The sequence below is a fragment of the Neodiprion fabricii genome, chromosome 6 (genome assembly GCF_021155785.1).
Source record: "Neodiprion fabricii isolate iyNeoFabr1 chromosome 6, iyNeoFabr1.1, whole genome shotgun sequence".
Classification (NCBI taxonomy): Eukaryota; Metazoa; Arthropoda; class Insecta; order Hymenoptera; family Diprionidae; genus Neodiprion; species Neodiprion fabricii.
In genome coordinates this window covers 29347488-29365179 of record NC_060244.1, presented here as the reverse complement: position 1 = coordinate 29365179, position 17692 = coordinate 29347488, and the positions used below count along the sequence as shown (strand labels likewise).

General features: G+C 48.7%; 1 protein-coding gene across 6 annotated transcripts in view; it reads left to right on the top strand.

The window, feature by feature from the left end:
- Positions 1–17692, top strand: part of LOC124185439 (nucleolysin TIAR) — a 272445-nt gene that overhangs the window by 230044 nt on the left and 24709 nt on the right. For all 6 annotated transcript variants that reach the window (XM_046576218.1, XM_046576219.1, XM_046576223.1 and 3 more), the window contains 2 exons: positions 5719–5794; positions 11561–11663. In XM_046576218.1, coding sequence (XP_046432174.1) covers positions 5719–5794; positions 11561–11663 — 179 coding nt within the window. The remainder of the gene's footprint in view (positions 1–5718; positions 5795–11560; positions 11664–17692) is intronic.

Below are 17692 nucleotides of genomic sequence, written 5' to 3'. Positions count from 1 at the left end.
TATTCTAAATCCGAGGCGGTGGTGACAATTGGCTGTTCTCGATCGAGGTTGGCGGGTAAATAGGAGCGAAGGGAGAGGCTTATACTTATTACGACGTAAGTGTGTGAGGGAAGTTTGTGAATTTGTCAGCATGATCATGAAGACCGAGTGAATTTCCGTTCTCCGACCGTATTTCGAATTTTCCGTAATTTAAGCCGGTTATTAATGTCTCGCGCGTATAAGCCGCGTGACGGAGCCTCTGCTCCCGCGGCAACGACATCGAGGCCAGAGTTAGGGGTTGAGGGTGGAAATCACGGGGCGATATAGGCTCTGTATACGTAAAGGGTTAACTACCCGCGTTGTAACCGAGATTGTTACCGAGATATCGGAAAATTAACTGCAAAATACCCCATTTTAACGGGGGCGGAAAGGGAGGGAAGGGGGGAGGGAACGGGGCGCGGGTTATGGTAATTTTAATAACGTATTTATTGGTCCCTGACTGGGCTTTCGCACAAAAGCAAAACCCGATAACACGCTCGGTTAGCTCACCTCCAGCAACCGGCGGAAAGCCTCCGCTCGGCTGCGGATGCAGGGGTGGCTCGTTTTCGGTACCCACCCCCCCACACGTCTACCTACTCGCCGAGCTAAGAAGTGTATTTATAGGCGCATAGTCAAGCTCCGCGCAAAGCTCTCTGCGGAGGGTGAGCCGGCTTTTAACCGAATTCGTTCCTGATACTTCATCCTCTCACACCGTCGCGCTTTAACCACGCTGTACGCCCGCGCTCTTCGGTAATATGTATACGTATATCTGTGTGAATGTCAATCTCAACGTTTTTCGAATTTTAAAATCTCTTGAGGAAATTCTCGGATTTCCCAACTGAGAAGTAAGGGTTGGGACGAAGTTGTGGTTAGGCGCTAAACAAGAAAATCAAATATCCACGTGCAAACGTGTTTACCCAATAGCTCTGTCATCGCTTTTGAAATACAACAGGCACGCGCAGTGATTTCTTTTTTTCGTAAAGCGGACAATTTTATTTCGTTCAAAATTGGTTTCTCTTCTTCACTTCTCTACGTTCGTTGTCAGTCCATCGCAGAAATAGAATTCTTAGTCATCGGTCTGTAATTATTGTTGAAATCCTGATAATTTTTCATCACAAGATTCCTTCACGAAACAAAGTATAGGTACTGCTGAAATCGGGTTCCAAGTGCGTCAGAGTACCTAAAGAAGATTCGGGCGAAAATGGACAGTCAAGAAAAGCAGACGACATTCTGCTTTTCCTGTTCACTGATGAATGTCAATTATATTCCACCATCAAAAACAGATTTCTTTTGCTCAAAGTGTGACACGTGTTCGGACGGCGTAAAAAAAACAAACCCCTCCGAAAACCATCCAAAAATTTTCCATCAAATTTTTGACCTCCTCCACTTCGCCCCGGTCCACCCTGCCGCATACTTATACGTCACATCAGTCTCGACGACCGTCGGTTTCGAGGGGGTGAAGGCATGCCGCTATTCCGGACTATCCGACATCAAGCTAAGTCTCGGACCCTCGTAGTTTGAGTCGGCATTGATGATCCTGGCAAGTGCGTGCGAGCCAGGCTCGAGGAGCCGGGCACAAGTCGGATTCTAGATCTCGAAAGGGGGCCGCGTCGAATCGCTGCCATTCCGAACAATTATCCGTCGCTCGTTGCGGCGTACTCAGGGATATCCGGCGAGGATCGAAGGCCGTGCCTCGTCGCCACCCTTGTGCAAAGGCGAGCATCGAGCGACCGTAGAAGCGGCAGCAGCGTCTCTGCGAAACGAGCGAACGAGCTGCGAGCTGACAGTTTGCCAAGTTTATTAGGGAGGAGATTGATGAACCCACGTTCGGCGGAGGGGCCCAACTGAACATTTTTCACCTTCCGGCTGCAGGGCGAGGCGCTTATCTGATACCCCCGCAAGATTTTCAACACAAAGATTTTTCTGCTGACGGTTTTCCCTCCGTTCGTCGGTTTTTTTTTTTTTCAATTTTACTCTTTCTCTTTCACTTCTTTTTTCGTTTTCTCGTGTTTCTTTTTTCTTTTCACCTCGGATTTCTCCTCCTCTCTTCCCCCCTCTCCTTTGCTCGTTATTAATGAGCTGCGGCGTCTCTCGAAAGGCGGCGACGTCGCCCCCCCCCCCCCCCCCCCCTCTACCCACCAGACCGAACGATGTCTATACAACACCAGCGGAGACATGACGACACGCGATTTTGCCAATTCGGACCGCATTTGAAGTGCGTCTTTCGTACTACCTGCAGGGCGTTACAAAATCCTTGCAGTAAAATATTTTGCACGGCGTCTACAGCTGCAGGCGCTGTTGAAACACGCTCGGTGCGGATTCCTCGCGAAATATCTCTCGCCCTTGTTCTTTGCCTTGTTTCCTCTTCGCTGCATTCGAGACTCGCGATCACTACTGCAGTTCGGAACTCTCGAGCTCCATTAAACGGGAGGAAATTCAAACCCGCTCTCTCTCTCTCCCTTTCTCTCTCTTTCCCTCCGACGCGGTTGACCACTGATGAGGGAAGGCATTAAGGCGAAATAATGAGAGTGAATGTAGCGAATAATGAGAGGGTAACTCAGAAGCGAAAATTCATATGATGTATTAAAATGACGCGGCATAGAAAACAAACGTTGGGTGATGCTAATTTTTCTGCCAGCCACGCGGAACGCGAAACGCGGTAACACGTGCGTGACGCGAGGACAGGCCGTATTCGTGCGGTCTAATGGCAATTAAATGCACTGCGCCTGCAGCTCACCTAGCAGCGAAACAACGCCTATCTGCCTGCCTATCTAGAATTCTCGTGCACCCGAGGCGCGGCTCGATGCCGTGATCATTCCAACCCGCGTGTTGTATCCACGACCTGGAAAGGTGGTTTCATTCAATTAGAAACCGTTCCTGCCCTCGCACGTTACACGACGAATTTCACAGTCCAGCGTTGTCACGTCGGACGTGGATGAAATGACGAGTAAAAAGCGATTCGGGGTCGTTAAGGACAAATAAAACGCGTGAGTCGAGAAAACCGTTCAAAGTTTCCCAATCTCCGTGCCGAAAGGATTAGGAAAAGTAAAACGAAATTTAGTAAGTAAGAAACGAGGCTCCGACAGAGGGTTGAGACCGTGGTTGGACTGACCGCGCTTTTCATATGCTACCAAAATCCGTGCCGTCGCGTCTCACGGAGAGAAAGCGATAAACGAGCTCCGCAGAGCGCGGGTGTGAGGGACGTACGATGATCGCGAGAAAGGAACAGAGCTGCCCGGGCATTTCGCGGGGGTGCATAAAGAATGGCGGTGGGCGAGTGCGCTGAGCGTAGACGTGTCCGAGCAGCGTCTGCGTCGCAATTCCACCCGGGGTAAGGGTAAAGCGCGTTAATACCTTCGTCTCTGTAGACGCGCTGTTTCGCCGGCGTACAACGGGCGGACAAATTAGCGCTATTAATCAAAGGGGCCGGTGCAGCGGGGATGCAAGTCGGCCGCGAGTTCGCTGTGAGTAATGGTCAATAGAAGTTTGCCGATTCGCCGTGTGGAGCAAGGAGGAGGAAGAGGAAGAGGAAGAGTGCGCCATCGGCACGTGTCACCGTCGTCGGCGGCGAACCGATTGTCCTGCACCTACTACTCACGGAATCGTAAATTAATACGAAACGCGGATAGGTTATCGACGCGATAAATTTCCCGATTTAATAATTCACCGGACGGCATCGATCTCGATCGCGCCTCGATCCTGCAAACGGCCGAATTGAAGCACCGAGCTCGTTCTTCCGCCTGCTGGGGTTCTCGGTCCCCGTTCCTCTTTTCTGTTTTTACCACCGTGGTCGCAACTCTGCATCCAGCTAGGCTTCTCCGCTATCGATTACGCGCCATATAGATACTCGAGCAGCGTGGCCGGAGCTGCTCGAAGCCTCGGCTGAATCGCTTCGGCACTAGCTCGCGGGTCCAAAGTGGACGGATGCTTATCGCCCAGCGCTGCGAAACGACCGAGCTGGGAAAAGGGGCTGGGGGCCCCATGAATTTGCGCTAGGAAATCACCCGGCGACGTCCCAGCGCTTCCACGGCGGTAAAGACCATTCCACTCGAGATGGAACTCCGGGAGCTGGGGACACGGGTCACCAACTTCCGCAATTCAAGGCCGAGTTGTTCCCGAGTTGAGTCGCTTTTGCAAATTACGTTGCGATTCGCAAATTTCACACGCGGAATTCTCCAGGCGAAGAATTTTAACTGAAGACATCAAGTCGTTACACCCCGACGAATATATCTGCGCAAACGTCGCGCCGTTTCGAACCCAGTTCTACGTCCTTCCGATAACGATGACTGCGATTCTTTGGAAATTCGACAATCGAATTTTGCACGACTGGCGAAAGTCACGTAAGAAATAGTCTGACTAATGAAGGAAGTTGGGTTGTTTGCGCGAGAGTTCGAAGATCGGTCGAGGCCATATCGCGAATAATTCGACTTCCGGAAAGCGCGTTGATAGCTCTGAGATTAGTTTGTACCTACCGGAACACTGTATACTCGCTTAACACTGCATTGCTTCTATAGTTCTGAAATATACCCGCTTAGGCATATTACAGAGGGTTGGGGGTAACAGGTGTTGACTGAATAAGTTGGCGAGATATTTTCAACGAGATGTAGAGAGGAAGCGGAACACCCGCGGAGAGCCGAAATATTATTGCCACCAAGTTCACCGGCTTATACATACGTGCGAAGAAGTTCCCATGAAACTTTCAACTACGCAGCGAGCAGCCACCGCTGCGAATAATCAATGTTACCGTACCGGAGAACACGGGTCTCCATAACCCACGCAGAAGGTTCGGTCGAACTTTTGACGAAGAGTGAATAACGCGCGGAAAGCACGCGTGGTTAATCGCATTCACAGCGGTCGCGTATTGGCAAACTAGAAAGCAGAGGCGAAATCAGGATCGGTTGGGCGGCTAACCGTGGATCCTCTTTAGAAAAACGTCACGAATAACCAATCTTCAATCTTCCCAGAAAAGAACTCGACGAGTCTCGATGGAATTGTTCCGCTCGGTCATAAAACAGTGCAATAGATGGGGAAGCATCAGTTGGCATTTCGAAAGAGAGATAGGTAGGTAGGTAGGTAGGTACTGTTTTGTTGGGAGGATTGGCGACGCCGATGCGCGTCCCGAGCGCTGAAACCCGGAAGATCGGGTTAGAGACGGGTCGACAATTAACGGAGCTTTACGTCCCATCAAGATCTCGGAGAGGCTCCTTCAATCGCGCCAAATGTATTGGTTTTTTTACGAGACCCATGCTCGGCATCGCTCCGACCAGGCAGCGGAGCGGTCTAGCTTCGGGCAAGGGGTAGCCGCCCCGGAGAAATTGCCAGAGTTACCGCTTGTTCCCGATCGGATCGATTTAACGATGGCGATCGGGAGACCGTGTGGCTTTCCCCCCAGTCTGCTCTAGTGTCGCTCGATCTACGTACAGAGTCGTCCATTACCTGCCCAACTTCAATTGCGGGCGTTGAGGAAAGCCGGGCTGTGTACAAGGGTGTAAAAGTAAATTTCAAGCGGTTGTAAAACGCGCGTCGTTCGGTGCTTCGAGCTTGAAGAAGAGAGGCTGGTCGTCGATGCGCGAGGAACAAGGAAGCACCGTCCGTTTCCAAACTCTGTTTATTGCGGAATGGAACAATAATAGATAGGAGCGAAAGAGAACATTTTCAATGAGGTGATTAATAATCGTTGAACTTTTATTTGTGTTACAGAGACTGCAGAGTGGTAAGGGATCCCCAGACGCTAAAGTCGAAAGGATATGGATTCGTCTCGTTCGTTAAAAAAGCGGTGAGTAAAGTAAATAATTGAGTAAGCGGTGAGGCGGGATTGAGAAATCAAACGTTGGGGAGTCGATTTGACGTCGATCTCGGGGGTGGAAACCCGGATCGATTCGCCCCTTCACCCGCTTCCTCTCTCTCTCTCTCTATCTCTCTATCTCTCTATCTTTCTATCCTTCGCTCGGTCTCTTCACCCCCTTCTCACTTCAGCGTCGTCCGCCTTAGCAGATCTGCGTAATTGTTACACGGCGGTTGGATCCCGGCTTGTTCGGAGCTGTGCGTCCCACTTTGACTCGCGTCTTAAATTGGCCGCGAGCTGACACGCGGTTATCCGAGACAAGAATCGGCGAACCGAATACCGCGCTGTATTTCCCTCAAACACCGATGGTTTTCCTCCGTACAAATGGAGGCCCGTTAATTTCTCGTTATTGGCTCTGTTACCGAGTTAAGATCTCATGAATTTTCATAGTACACTTCAGATCTGAAAGCTCCGAGTACCTATCCACCTCCTAGACTCGACGGGGACTAGTGTTGGCTGTTCAACTAGACTTGTTTGAACATTTTCATCTGCCTCGTACCCACGCTCAAGAGGACTGTTCATCAGCTCGGCGATCCGTCCCACTTTATCCGTACATTTTCACGGCACCGTATCGCGATCCGTGTTCAATTTCGAAAGAAACTGGAGAGGAAAGGAGCCGACTGTTCGGTATTTCTATTTTTGAAGAATCTACCGAACGATCTCATCCGTTTCTCAACAACTGATCCATACCGTGATTAATACTAAAAATAGCCATAAGCCACTGCAGTTTTTAAAAACGAAGCATCCCTAACATTCTTCATGGATCGGAAATTGACCACATTTGTTAAAAATACGTTACCAAAACGGTCTCTCTTTGTATTAATCAGCCGCATGGTCCAAAGGTACATCGATCGGATTTTCCGGTCACGAGTGTCAAATCTCGATCGATCACCACTAAGCAGATTCACATCCGAATACATCGATGGGCCCAGACCAAAGGTTCCGCAAAGCTATCCGCGGCCGTAACAAGCTGATTTTCGTTGCGACGACTTGCGGTGCAGGACGAGGAGTCTGGCATGATCATACAACTATTATTACGGTGTCGTTAACATGGCTGTTTTATCATCGCCATCTTTAACTAGGAGGGGCAAGGTGCATTTGGTGGGTAATATCAGGATCCGAGCCAGTGTCGCACGTTAAGCTCCCTTCCTCCCTGGCCCATTAAGTATTACCACGGAGCTGCTCGTCCTCCGTTCCGATCGCCCGACTTCCAATCGAAACTTGGCTTTATATTTTACAACGCCATTCTCCGAGATGGCATTATCTCTTAGGTTTTATTAGCCCGGTCCCCCTTGCGGGAGCTTCTTCTCGCTCTCCCATTTCGCGGCCAAAAATCCGCGACGTAAATCACCGCAGATCTACAGCTGCCACCCGGAGTGAGGGGGCGGCGTCTCTCACCCGTTTTCCACCCCTTTTCACCCCTGGGGTTTGCACCCTGGGTCGACTCGGCGCGGGGCTACCGCGAGTCTGCGGTCTGTGCAGATACTATTACCGCTCCGTGGAAGACGTCTCGTCTCGTCTCGTCTCGTCTCGTCTCGTCTCGTCTCGTCTCGTCCGTTTTAATGCCCTATCGATCTGGCCCACTGGCATCTGCACCAGCCCCGAGATTACCAGCACCGGCAGAACTGCCGGCGTCGTAGCAGACGCCGCTTCTTGGACGCTGCTTCGTCCCAAGCGGCGAAAACGTCGGCGAGCCTCCACCTTCGCCGATGCTCATTCGGCTTCCGTATAACATCGCGAAACTGCGGACGTGCCTCACGTGCGGTTCAAAGTCGGATGGATCCTCTCTCTCTCGCTCTCTCGGCTCGATCATGTTATACCTGCGGCTCCTTTAACCGCTTCACCGATACCCGCTCATTGTTAACCAGCTCATCTCAAACGCTCCGCCGTCCGCGCGATCCCGGGAGAGACGGCTGATCCTGCTGTTCCCATTAATGTGCAAGCGTTTCTTTTTTCCCTCTACTTTTTTATTTTACTTCTTATACTTCTCCCGTGGCATGAGGTAATCCCTCGTGAACGGTGAAAGAAGATATTGAAGCGAACGTGCTTTCATTCGGACAATTATTATACTTATCATGGTTTCTAGGTCAGAGGAGCTATTCAAACTTAAAACTTTGAGAGAATTCTTTAAAGCGCGGTAGCGTTCCCTCCCCCCGTGATTTGAGAAATTATAATTCACCGACCGGTAGGTATAAAAGGTAGGTGCGTAGGTGTCCGGAGACACTTGGCGAATCTTCAATTTCAAAAGGCTACTTCGGTTCTCTCGATCACCGCCGTCACGGGCACATTTTAAGAGGAAAAATTCGGCCCGCCGTAACTTCTGGTTCGACGTTCAACCCCTGAGCCTGGACCCACCTAGTAATTCCTTACGAGCCTGGCGCGAGGATCCGCTCGCAGTCCGTCGTGGCGAGGTTTTACAGTTGCCAGGCATTCGGAGCCTGGGCTGCAGGAGGGTTCGGTTTAAATGAAACTTGATTCGTCGGCAGGGACAGGAGGTCGGCAGTCGCTCCGGGATCGATCGCACCATAACGGATCCTTGCCTTGCCGCGCGCTCTGCTCCGTCCGCGAACGATCTTAAAGGGGATCCCGAGCGGTGGGACCCGGTTTAGCGGAATCGCCCGTCCTCTATAATTTTTTAAATCGAATCCGAGACCGGAGAAATTTCCTAAAAAGTTTTATACCCCGTCCCGCGCGTCTAGCTACGGCAAAAAGCTCGCTCCTCCCCGGCTTAAATCCGCTCGAGCTTTTCCCTCGGGATCTATATGCGTATACCTATAGGTATACTATCTATATATATATGTATGTATGTATATACATATATACTACTCGGAATATAAGTATGCCTAATTGGCTCAGTCACTTCTTCGGTCGCGGCTCTGTAGATATACCAAGTGAATTACGAGAAATTACTCGTTCCGGGAAACGGGATTCCCCGCATCCGCAGGATTACTCCATTCTCGTTTTTTTTTTCCCTGGAAATGTAGAGGAAAAGATAGAGAGAAAGAGAGGGATGAGAAATTCAGAACTCAGGTTACGTTAGGTACAATCCGCTAACTTGCGACAGTGACAGAGGGAGCTCGAAGGCTGACCAATCGGTGGCGAATCTTGACAGAATATTTTGGTTTGGGGGGGGGGGAGGTTTCCACCCTTATCTTTCACATCGAAAGGTGGCAATGAGCGGGCGAGACGGAGGCGAGCCTTACTCGGGATAACGGGATGGAGGGTGGAGGTAGAGCCGCGCTCTCGTTCGGTGTAGACAGGTGTATGCATGGCACGTCCATACGTGGTGCGGGGTGGGGGGGGATGCACGTCCTCCTCGGGCGGCACAGCGCGGCGAGGGGCTCGTCGAGGTGGAAGTGGAAATGGAAGTGGAACTGGAAGTAGGAAGTAGAAGTAGAAGTGGTAAGCAGACGTAGAAGTGCAAGTAGAAGTAGAAGCGGAATATCGATTCGAGTCAAGAGGCTCGGTGCCGCGGCCCCCGGCTTCTCAGCTTTCGGCTATCCTATCTAGGCTAACCGCGGAAATACAGAGTCATAAGTCGGGATGGAAATTTGAATTGGAAAAATTTTATCCCGCGGGACGAAGAGCCGCATCCCCCCGTGCATGCAGGTGGTGTATGAGTAAGTTACGGGGGTGAGGGGGCCTCGGGTTGAGGCCCTTTTTTCAAACAGTGTAAACATTTTTGATGAGAAAAAGAAGAGAAAGGAATAATCGTGCGAGGAGGGGGGGGATGGCGGGGAAAAAATTCACCGAATATATCTCGACGTCCCGAACGCTGCGTGGGCTTCGTTCCGCGGTATTGGATTGCCCGCTGTTACACAAACACCCCGAAGTTGATGCCCCGTGTTATGAGCCCCTCCGATTCATCCCCGCCAACGGCCGTATCGTCCCTGTTCCTCCGCGAAATGAGAATATTTTTCGTACATACGCCTGCCTCTTACGCAACTCGGCGTGACCGACCGAGAAAATAGAGACCCTTCCTTCTCGTAGGGAACCACCACGTGGACGCATCACCAGCCTTTGAGGGGTCCGTGTCAGAAAAATTAACTCCCATCTACTCGGGGCTGTGCAACCTTTCGGACGGATCACGTGGTCCGAGCAGTCTCGCTTCTGTCAAGATTCTTATTTCGATCGAGAAATAAGACGAAGACTGGCTACTTGTCGTATATGTATATTTTCGGAAGTAGGTAGATGGATGAGAAGTTTTATTTGATCCTAGAGCCGCAGCTCCCTGCGGGATCGGTTTTCATTATTAAGAAAATGAATAAAGCAAGCAGCACGGAATTCATTCGGACTGTGGAATGATGTAATTTCAGACGGTAGAAAGTTCCAGACATGTATTCCATGCACTGAGAATGATTTTTCGTACGTAGCTGTGTAGCATCTCCTATGTCTCCAGGTACTCGAATCTTGCGGTTGACTTTGTCTATTGATTTGTATCACCAGGTCTGTTGGTTTGTTCCTCTTTGCATCGTCAATTTCAAACGAGTTTGAAGCATTTTTTCTCAGATCAAACAAGAGTAAATTGAAACTGTCATTGAGAGTGACGTTAAAGTTCGAACACAAAACCGATAATACGCTTTTCGCGTCGCCCGAATTCTAATTGAAGAGTATCGTCTTAACGCTAATCTTGCGGATGTTCACCAGTTTGGAATTTTCATCACGTTTGTATTTTCACAACCGCTTTAACGCGATGGAAAGTAAACAAGGCTGCGAAACTCGGTAGCTGTTGTCAGCACATTGGCGAAACAATTAGCTTGTATCTAAATTCCGTTGAGTCGGGTTTGAAACACTTTGAAATTGGCTTGAAGAATTCGTTCTTTCACCTTCTCCTTTTTCCTTGTTTACTCCGCGATTATCGTGGAGCGCGGCCAAAACGGAAAGGAAATATTGTCACCTCGTTGCGTACTTCCCCTTTAAATCGAGCCCGCCTCGCTGCCGCGTCGAGCAATTCCTTCCGCTCGAACTTGCCGGGATGATCTGATAATCTGCCGTTTGTCCGCGATTCCGCAAATCGGCCGCGAGTCTGGCCAGAACAGTACATAGCGATTAGTGCGACGGGTGGTGGGGCCAACTCGAGAAACCGCGGTCGTTTGGTGATTTGGGAACCGTTGCGTCGCGGCGTCGCGCGTCGCCTCGAAGACGCCGGAAGAACGGTTCAAGGACTCCTTCCTGGGGATTAAGTATATCTCGGTGGTGGAAGCCGGTTTCTTGTCGCGAGGACGCCGTGATCCGATCTCGTTTCAGACACACATACACGTACAGTCGTACCAACTCGCGACGCTCTCAACCTCGGAGCTAGAAATGGAGAGAATTGAAACGTGCTACTCACTTTTGTTATTGGGTTACACTGTTAAAATTTCTCTATGAAACTTCCTGCACTATATTGGAAGTTTCATTGGTATTCGGAACGGTAAATTCCCCATACGTTCGCTGTTTAATCGATTTGCAAAGAGTACAATAAATTCAAATTACTTTTTTATGTTTTTTGTTACAAATATTAGTAAAACCAACAAACATTTTTATCGTAAATTCAAGGTGAATGTACTGAATGTGTATTAATTCACGTCGCTACACCGAATTCAACAACTCTTTTTTACGGTAAATTTGTAGTAAATTGACAATAACTTACAACGGTATTAGCAATGACTTTGTTACTTGCGTTACGGTTGTTTCATTGGTTTCTATGCTTTGCAGGAGGCGGAGAGCGCCATCGGTGCCATGAACGGTCAGTGGCTTGGAAGTCGCAGCATCCGCACCAACTGGGCGACCCGCAAACCACCGGCGCCAAAGTCTGAAGGTAGGATTATCGAACGAATTCAATTGTCTAAACGAACCCCCTCGATTCCCGTGCTCCTTTAGTACATGTGCAACACCTCGAGTCTTGGCTGTTTGCCCGTTAGTATAATAATTCACCGTATGATTTCTTCCTTGTTCCTGTTGAGTTTTTTTTTTTTTCTCTCGTTTTTCGACTTTTGTTACTATTGTGAATTCTTAACAATTATTCAAACAATATTTGTGAAAGCTGTTATTTTCATGCGATCAGTTATAAGTTTCTTCGCGATACGGTAATGCCTGAACGTTATGTTGTGGCACGTCAAACTGAATCACTCCAACGTTTCTAAGTTCATAAGAAAAAGATATTAATATCGTAATAAACCCGTTTAAGCGAAGTTTCGCTATTAAAAGTAGAAACGGAACGTTCCCTTTCATTTTAAAGATTTATATTCAAGGGACACGTCATTGTTCAGGGTGCCTGGTTTGGATCAGAAATTTCTCTTTCCTGCCCACCTAGGCCATTTTTAGACAGGTAGTCTAAACGAATGTAAAAGATGATGTTTGTGTGGATATTCGGATGTATTTTTATAGTTTTACAAAGGTGAAGTTCTGCAAGTTTACGTATTTTTCGCCACCGTAACGGACTAGTATTTTTGATGGATTGCGTAGGTAATGTCGCCTTGACGTTCTTTTCGATGCTGTTACTTTCTTTGAAACTATTGCATTTTCTTGCAGACGACTCGTGCGGGGATGGTAAGGCACGCGATTGTAAGAATTGGTTAATCCCTCCTTGCAAGGGGTGATTAAGAATTATTTTCTCGTGACCACCACGTTTCCACGAGTCCTGCATCGTCAGTCGAACTCTTGAAGGACCTCAAAGGTCGTTCTGGTTAATGTCTAGAATGACAAATGGCAAACCCAAGAGGCCAGTCGTACCGTAAAACACCCAGGTTGCTCATAACTTAGTCTAGCTCTGTACAATCTCAAAAATAACTTACGGTTAATATTATGTTAGAAAATCAAAATTAGTCAGATAAAAAACAAAATTCGGATTATAATATAAAGAAACGCGGCTTGGCACGGAACGTCATTGAAACTCCGAACATGATCTTATCTTTCCTAATATCACTAAATAAGAATCACGATACTATAATGTTTGTTTTATTACAATGATAACTTGCGGAATTTGTGAGTAATTTTTATCTCGCTATAAAAACTGTGATGCTAGAAGATTGTGTCGAAAGAAACACTTTAATGAAAATTTTTCAGTGATTGTTACATTCGGAACGTAGACAATTCATTGGTGCACGAACCGTTTATACTTTCGATAAGAATTACGGTGACGATGGACTTCGCGTTGTTGCGTCAAAAAGACAACCACCTTGCAGTTACAGTGGCGTGTCCCTCTTAAAGGTGAGAAGTCGATACGAAGTCTCGTCGTTTCAAGCCGAAGCGCCACGGTGATGTAACCCTGAAAAAATAAACCATACACAGCCACCCATTAATTCGCTGAGTCAACGTTGGGCTGATTACGATATTTCGCAGAAATCCATCAGACATCAGACGTCAAAACTTTACTCAATTCGGGAATACAGAATGGTAGACGAACCAATTCGCACATACCAATACCAGAGTGGCTTTCTGTTGATAACTTGTACTAGGAAAGCACGCAATTCACACATCGCGTCATGTAGTGTCACAGCGATACGAAGACGCGTCAAGGAGTTAGGACATGTACCAGATGAGTTCCACTTTTCCTGACTCGTTATACAGCCACCCCTCAACCCTGTCTGACACTTCGTGTCTAATACCTTCCGCGAAATCTTGATCCTCCATCTTCGGGGTCGGAGGTAAAAAGAAACGATGGTGCAGAGCAGAAAACAAAAAAAAAAAAAAAATTAGCAAACCTTGAGAACAAGACTGCGATTGCGTAAACGTGGCGGAAAGTGCGAGTGGCAGATGTGCACGGGAAATGGTTAAAGAACGTAAACTTTCGTGATGGTCGGAGTCTATCGCGGTTTAAGGAGAATATACACGGCGATACCCATCCGTAGAGGTGTCACTTGGAAACTAGTTCCTCTTGACGCAGTCTTCTCCGGGTCTTCGTAAGGGTATATAATGAAGGGGCTTTCACGGGGTGAGTTGAGGAAGACGAAGGCGCGAGAGGAGAGCAAGACGAAGGATGGCCGGGACGCGGTGGAAGGGGGTTAAGCACGAATCCAATTCAAGTTACAAACTAAACGCATAATGAGCTTAGAGGTAGCGCCCAGAGCTAAGTAAGTATTATTATATTATCATAAGCGGCTCTCCTCATCTCCCCCTTCGTTTCGCCCCCGTCACCCGCAACTAACTAATTTCATTCCACCAGTCTTTAATTAGTATTCGACGCGACGCTCCCGAGGATAACTTTTTCGCAAAGCCACCCCCCCACCCCCACCCCCACCCCCACCCCGTCTCGTCCAGCTCGACTCACCGTGGAAGATTGATTCGCGGCCTGCACCCACCTGCAGCGCGACGCCACGCGGGGCCGCCAAGGTCGTCGGCTCTCCCTCGCTCTCTCTCGTTTTTTTTTTGTCTCTCTTTTTCAACCCCGTTACCGGTGCACAGTACGTCATTTTTCACCGCGTTACCCGAGCATTATTCCCCCGTTACTCGAGCGTTTCCTTTTCAGATTTGAATTTCAGAATAATTTACCTTGCCGCCCCCGACGTCTAGGCATACCCACGTGTACGTAATGTGCATGCGTATGTGTGTAGATATGTGTGTATGTAGCAACTCTGGCGAAAAACTAGAGGCATATTCGCCACGAGGTTCTTAAGAGTAGCGGGTTAATATTTTACACCACTTGAAAATACGCCCGGGCTTCGTCCCGCGATTTTTCAACCGAATCACCCGGCCCCCCGCATCGACCTTCTTCATACGCGACCCGGGGGTCCCCGGTCCCCTCGGATCCCAGGATCGATCAACCGCGATGACAATGAACGGAGGAAAGCCGCGGGGCTCTTCAACCCCGGGATCCCACGAACCCGAGTCCTATTCACCTCTTTAACCGACAGTAATGTGTCGGTTATCGGCGAAGAGATAGGCGCTGAAACGATCGACGGGAATGATTTATTTCTCGTTGTTTAGTTAGTGAAAGCGGAGAGGAGAGCAGACTTGGTCGCGTAAGGTTCGGGAGCATAAAATATAAATAATAATAAAGGGAAGACAGCGCGAAGCGAGAAATAATGATAACCAAGTGTATGTGTATTTAGAAAGGTCCTTATTTGGGGTGTTGACGAATTTTTTCCGCGCCACCCCGCAAATCAACTTCAAATAATTCAAAAATAATTTCCTAATTTTTTTAGATTCTTACCTGAACTCTAAAATATTCCGCTTTGTGATCGAAGTTTCTTATGGGAGTAAATGATAAATAATCCTCGAAAGCTGACTTCTTTTTATTTAGAGGAAGTACAATTCGTCTGGATTAGCTGATACGATAATGTGTATTTTTTTCAGATAGTAACACTAGTGCTCACTAAAACCTCGCAGTTACAGATTTTTTGAAACATTGTTACTCTTGCAATAAAATTTATACTAAGAAAAAAAGTTTTTCTCATGTTGTTTCCACAAGAAACTTCGATCGCAAAATAAAAATTTGAAACAATTAGGCAATTGTTTTTGAATAATTTGATGTTGATTTGGAGACTGGGGTGGAAAAAATTTGTCAACATCCTAAATAAGGACCATGCGGTAAATGCGTGTATCGAAAAAGCTCGACAATCACTTAGCGAATGGTGGAAGTGACCCCCTCAGTTATCGACCATAATATTTCACCCTCTGTGGAGACAGTTTCAACCCTGGTTACACGCGTATATCCAACTTCCACCCGACACGACTAGGTTTCCATTCTAATTGGCCGGCAGGCGGCCGGCTGGTCGATCGTTCGCAGGGTTGCACACCTACGTCTGCATGCGTGGCCTCTTTTCCTAGTGTCGGTAGTTTCGCACCCCCGGAGTAATTCGCACGCCGCAACGAAACACCTTCGCCTTTACAAAGGTAGAACGTGCGTGGGGTGCGCAGGGGGACGATTGCGGAGAGAGAAAATAGAACGGAATGCCGAGACAAAGTTCGGGCGTGAAATGCAACTTGTTGCCAAAACTTATCAACAATTCGTAGTGTGAACGGTCTGTTGTGGATTTTCGTGTTCCACTACCCGTTTTCATCCCACTTTATACTTCTACACAATCTCCGACTCGCGAGAAGCGCGTTTTGCCACTCGATCCAAGGACAATTTTCATCTATGGACAGGAACGGAGGATCGTTCGAAAAATTTGTCACGCTGCCACGTGTTCGCAGCCGATCAACCCACGCGTCCGCATCGCGCGTTCTGCGGAACAAGTCCGCATCATCGGGAAGGCGAGCGAGCGAGGCGGTCGATGCGCAACTCAAGCGGAACGCACAAAGCGGCCTAGAGCTACTCGACTTATCTTGAATGATGTATACCTAGCCGATTACCAGGCTTTGTTACGCCCGTGTTTACCGGGGTAAGTGTCGAGCCGTGTCAGAATCCCCTGTGTAAATGCGTATCACGTCACACGTGGCGCATGCAGATTATGCAGTCGGACTCCGTCTGCCGACGTCGCGCCTCACGGCCTATCGACTGGTTCCAGGTACACGTCACCTCCAGCCGTCGGCGACCCTTCGTCCTTCGCGTCTCGACGCCGCCGACCGACGCGTGCGTCAACACCGCCAAGCTGCCCTCTTCCAGTCCGCATCACTTTGTCAGATTCGCCTTATCGCACGGCCGGCCATCTCGTGTCCTTCACGCTGTTAACCGCCGCGATAACCGCGTGCAGGATAAAACCAGCTCTGGTAACGATCGTCTCGCGAGGGCGCTTTCGGAAGCACCCGATTCGCGCGAGTCGTCTCCTGCCTTTTCGACGCTGATCGTTTCAAGGTCGAGTCGACACTCGTGCAACCGGGCCAGTCGAGGCGGTAGAGGTGCTCTGCCTGCACCTCCAAGGCACGCGAAAACCCCGCGGTTCGGCCACGCGGCGTATCGATTCTCGACCCCGGATCAAACGGCTCGCTGACACCCGTGTAATTACGGCTGATTGATTGAGACGGCTTAATCTTGAATCTAGAACCTGCAAACCCCCTTACTCGGCTGCGTTAATCCTCTGGCAAAGAGACTTCTTGCTTGCTCGAAGAAATTCCGCAGATCTTTGCGACCTTTGGATGAAATTACTCGGCATACTTACAATTATACGCCGTATTCAATTAACGCGATGCATGCACTCCTCGAACATTTACTTATGCGTATTCTGGTATCGAAGGTGATCGAATTCCGCGGTTGGCGCAAAGTCGTTCTTCGTTCTACCGGAATCGATGCTTACGAGAAAAAAGGCAATCGCTGGCTTACCGAAATCTGTAATTCTTTTTTACAATACACCCACGAGCGTTAGGAACCGGAATCGCAGCTTTCCTGCAAGATTAAAGGTCAACAATCGGCTTCCGGTATCTTTGGTACCAGCGTGACAATAACCCCAGGAACCAGAGTCAGACCCAAGATGCGTGCGACTTCAAGGGGGTTAAAACATCGGTAAACAGTTACTCGGAATGATAAAATAACGTCGGAAAATTCCGATGACTGAGACACCTATTACCTGCGTATAAACCTTGGGCTATTCGGGAAACGTATTATTTTCGGCTCAAGAGCAGCGCCACGATTGCAGATTATTATCGATATAAGTGGGAAAATTTTGAGATTCGCTATTTTATTCTTCTTCTCTCGTGCGCGATTCTTGTTCCTTGCGGTGAAGTCTGGAATGAAACTGAAAACGAACGAAGCGGGCGATGAAATAAAACCGAGTCCCTGTAGGCGTGGATTTATATCGTGGTTTCTTGAAGAATATAACATAATTCCTAACCCAGGCGGCAGCGCCGCGCCGGTTGCCCCGAGGCCTTCATCCGCCTTATCCGGGGCTAAATTTGAACATTCGCGAAACTTTTTATCGGGCGATAAGCGCGCTTACGACCCCGCAGGTAGGTGCGGGTAGGTATTACTGT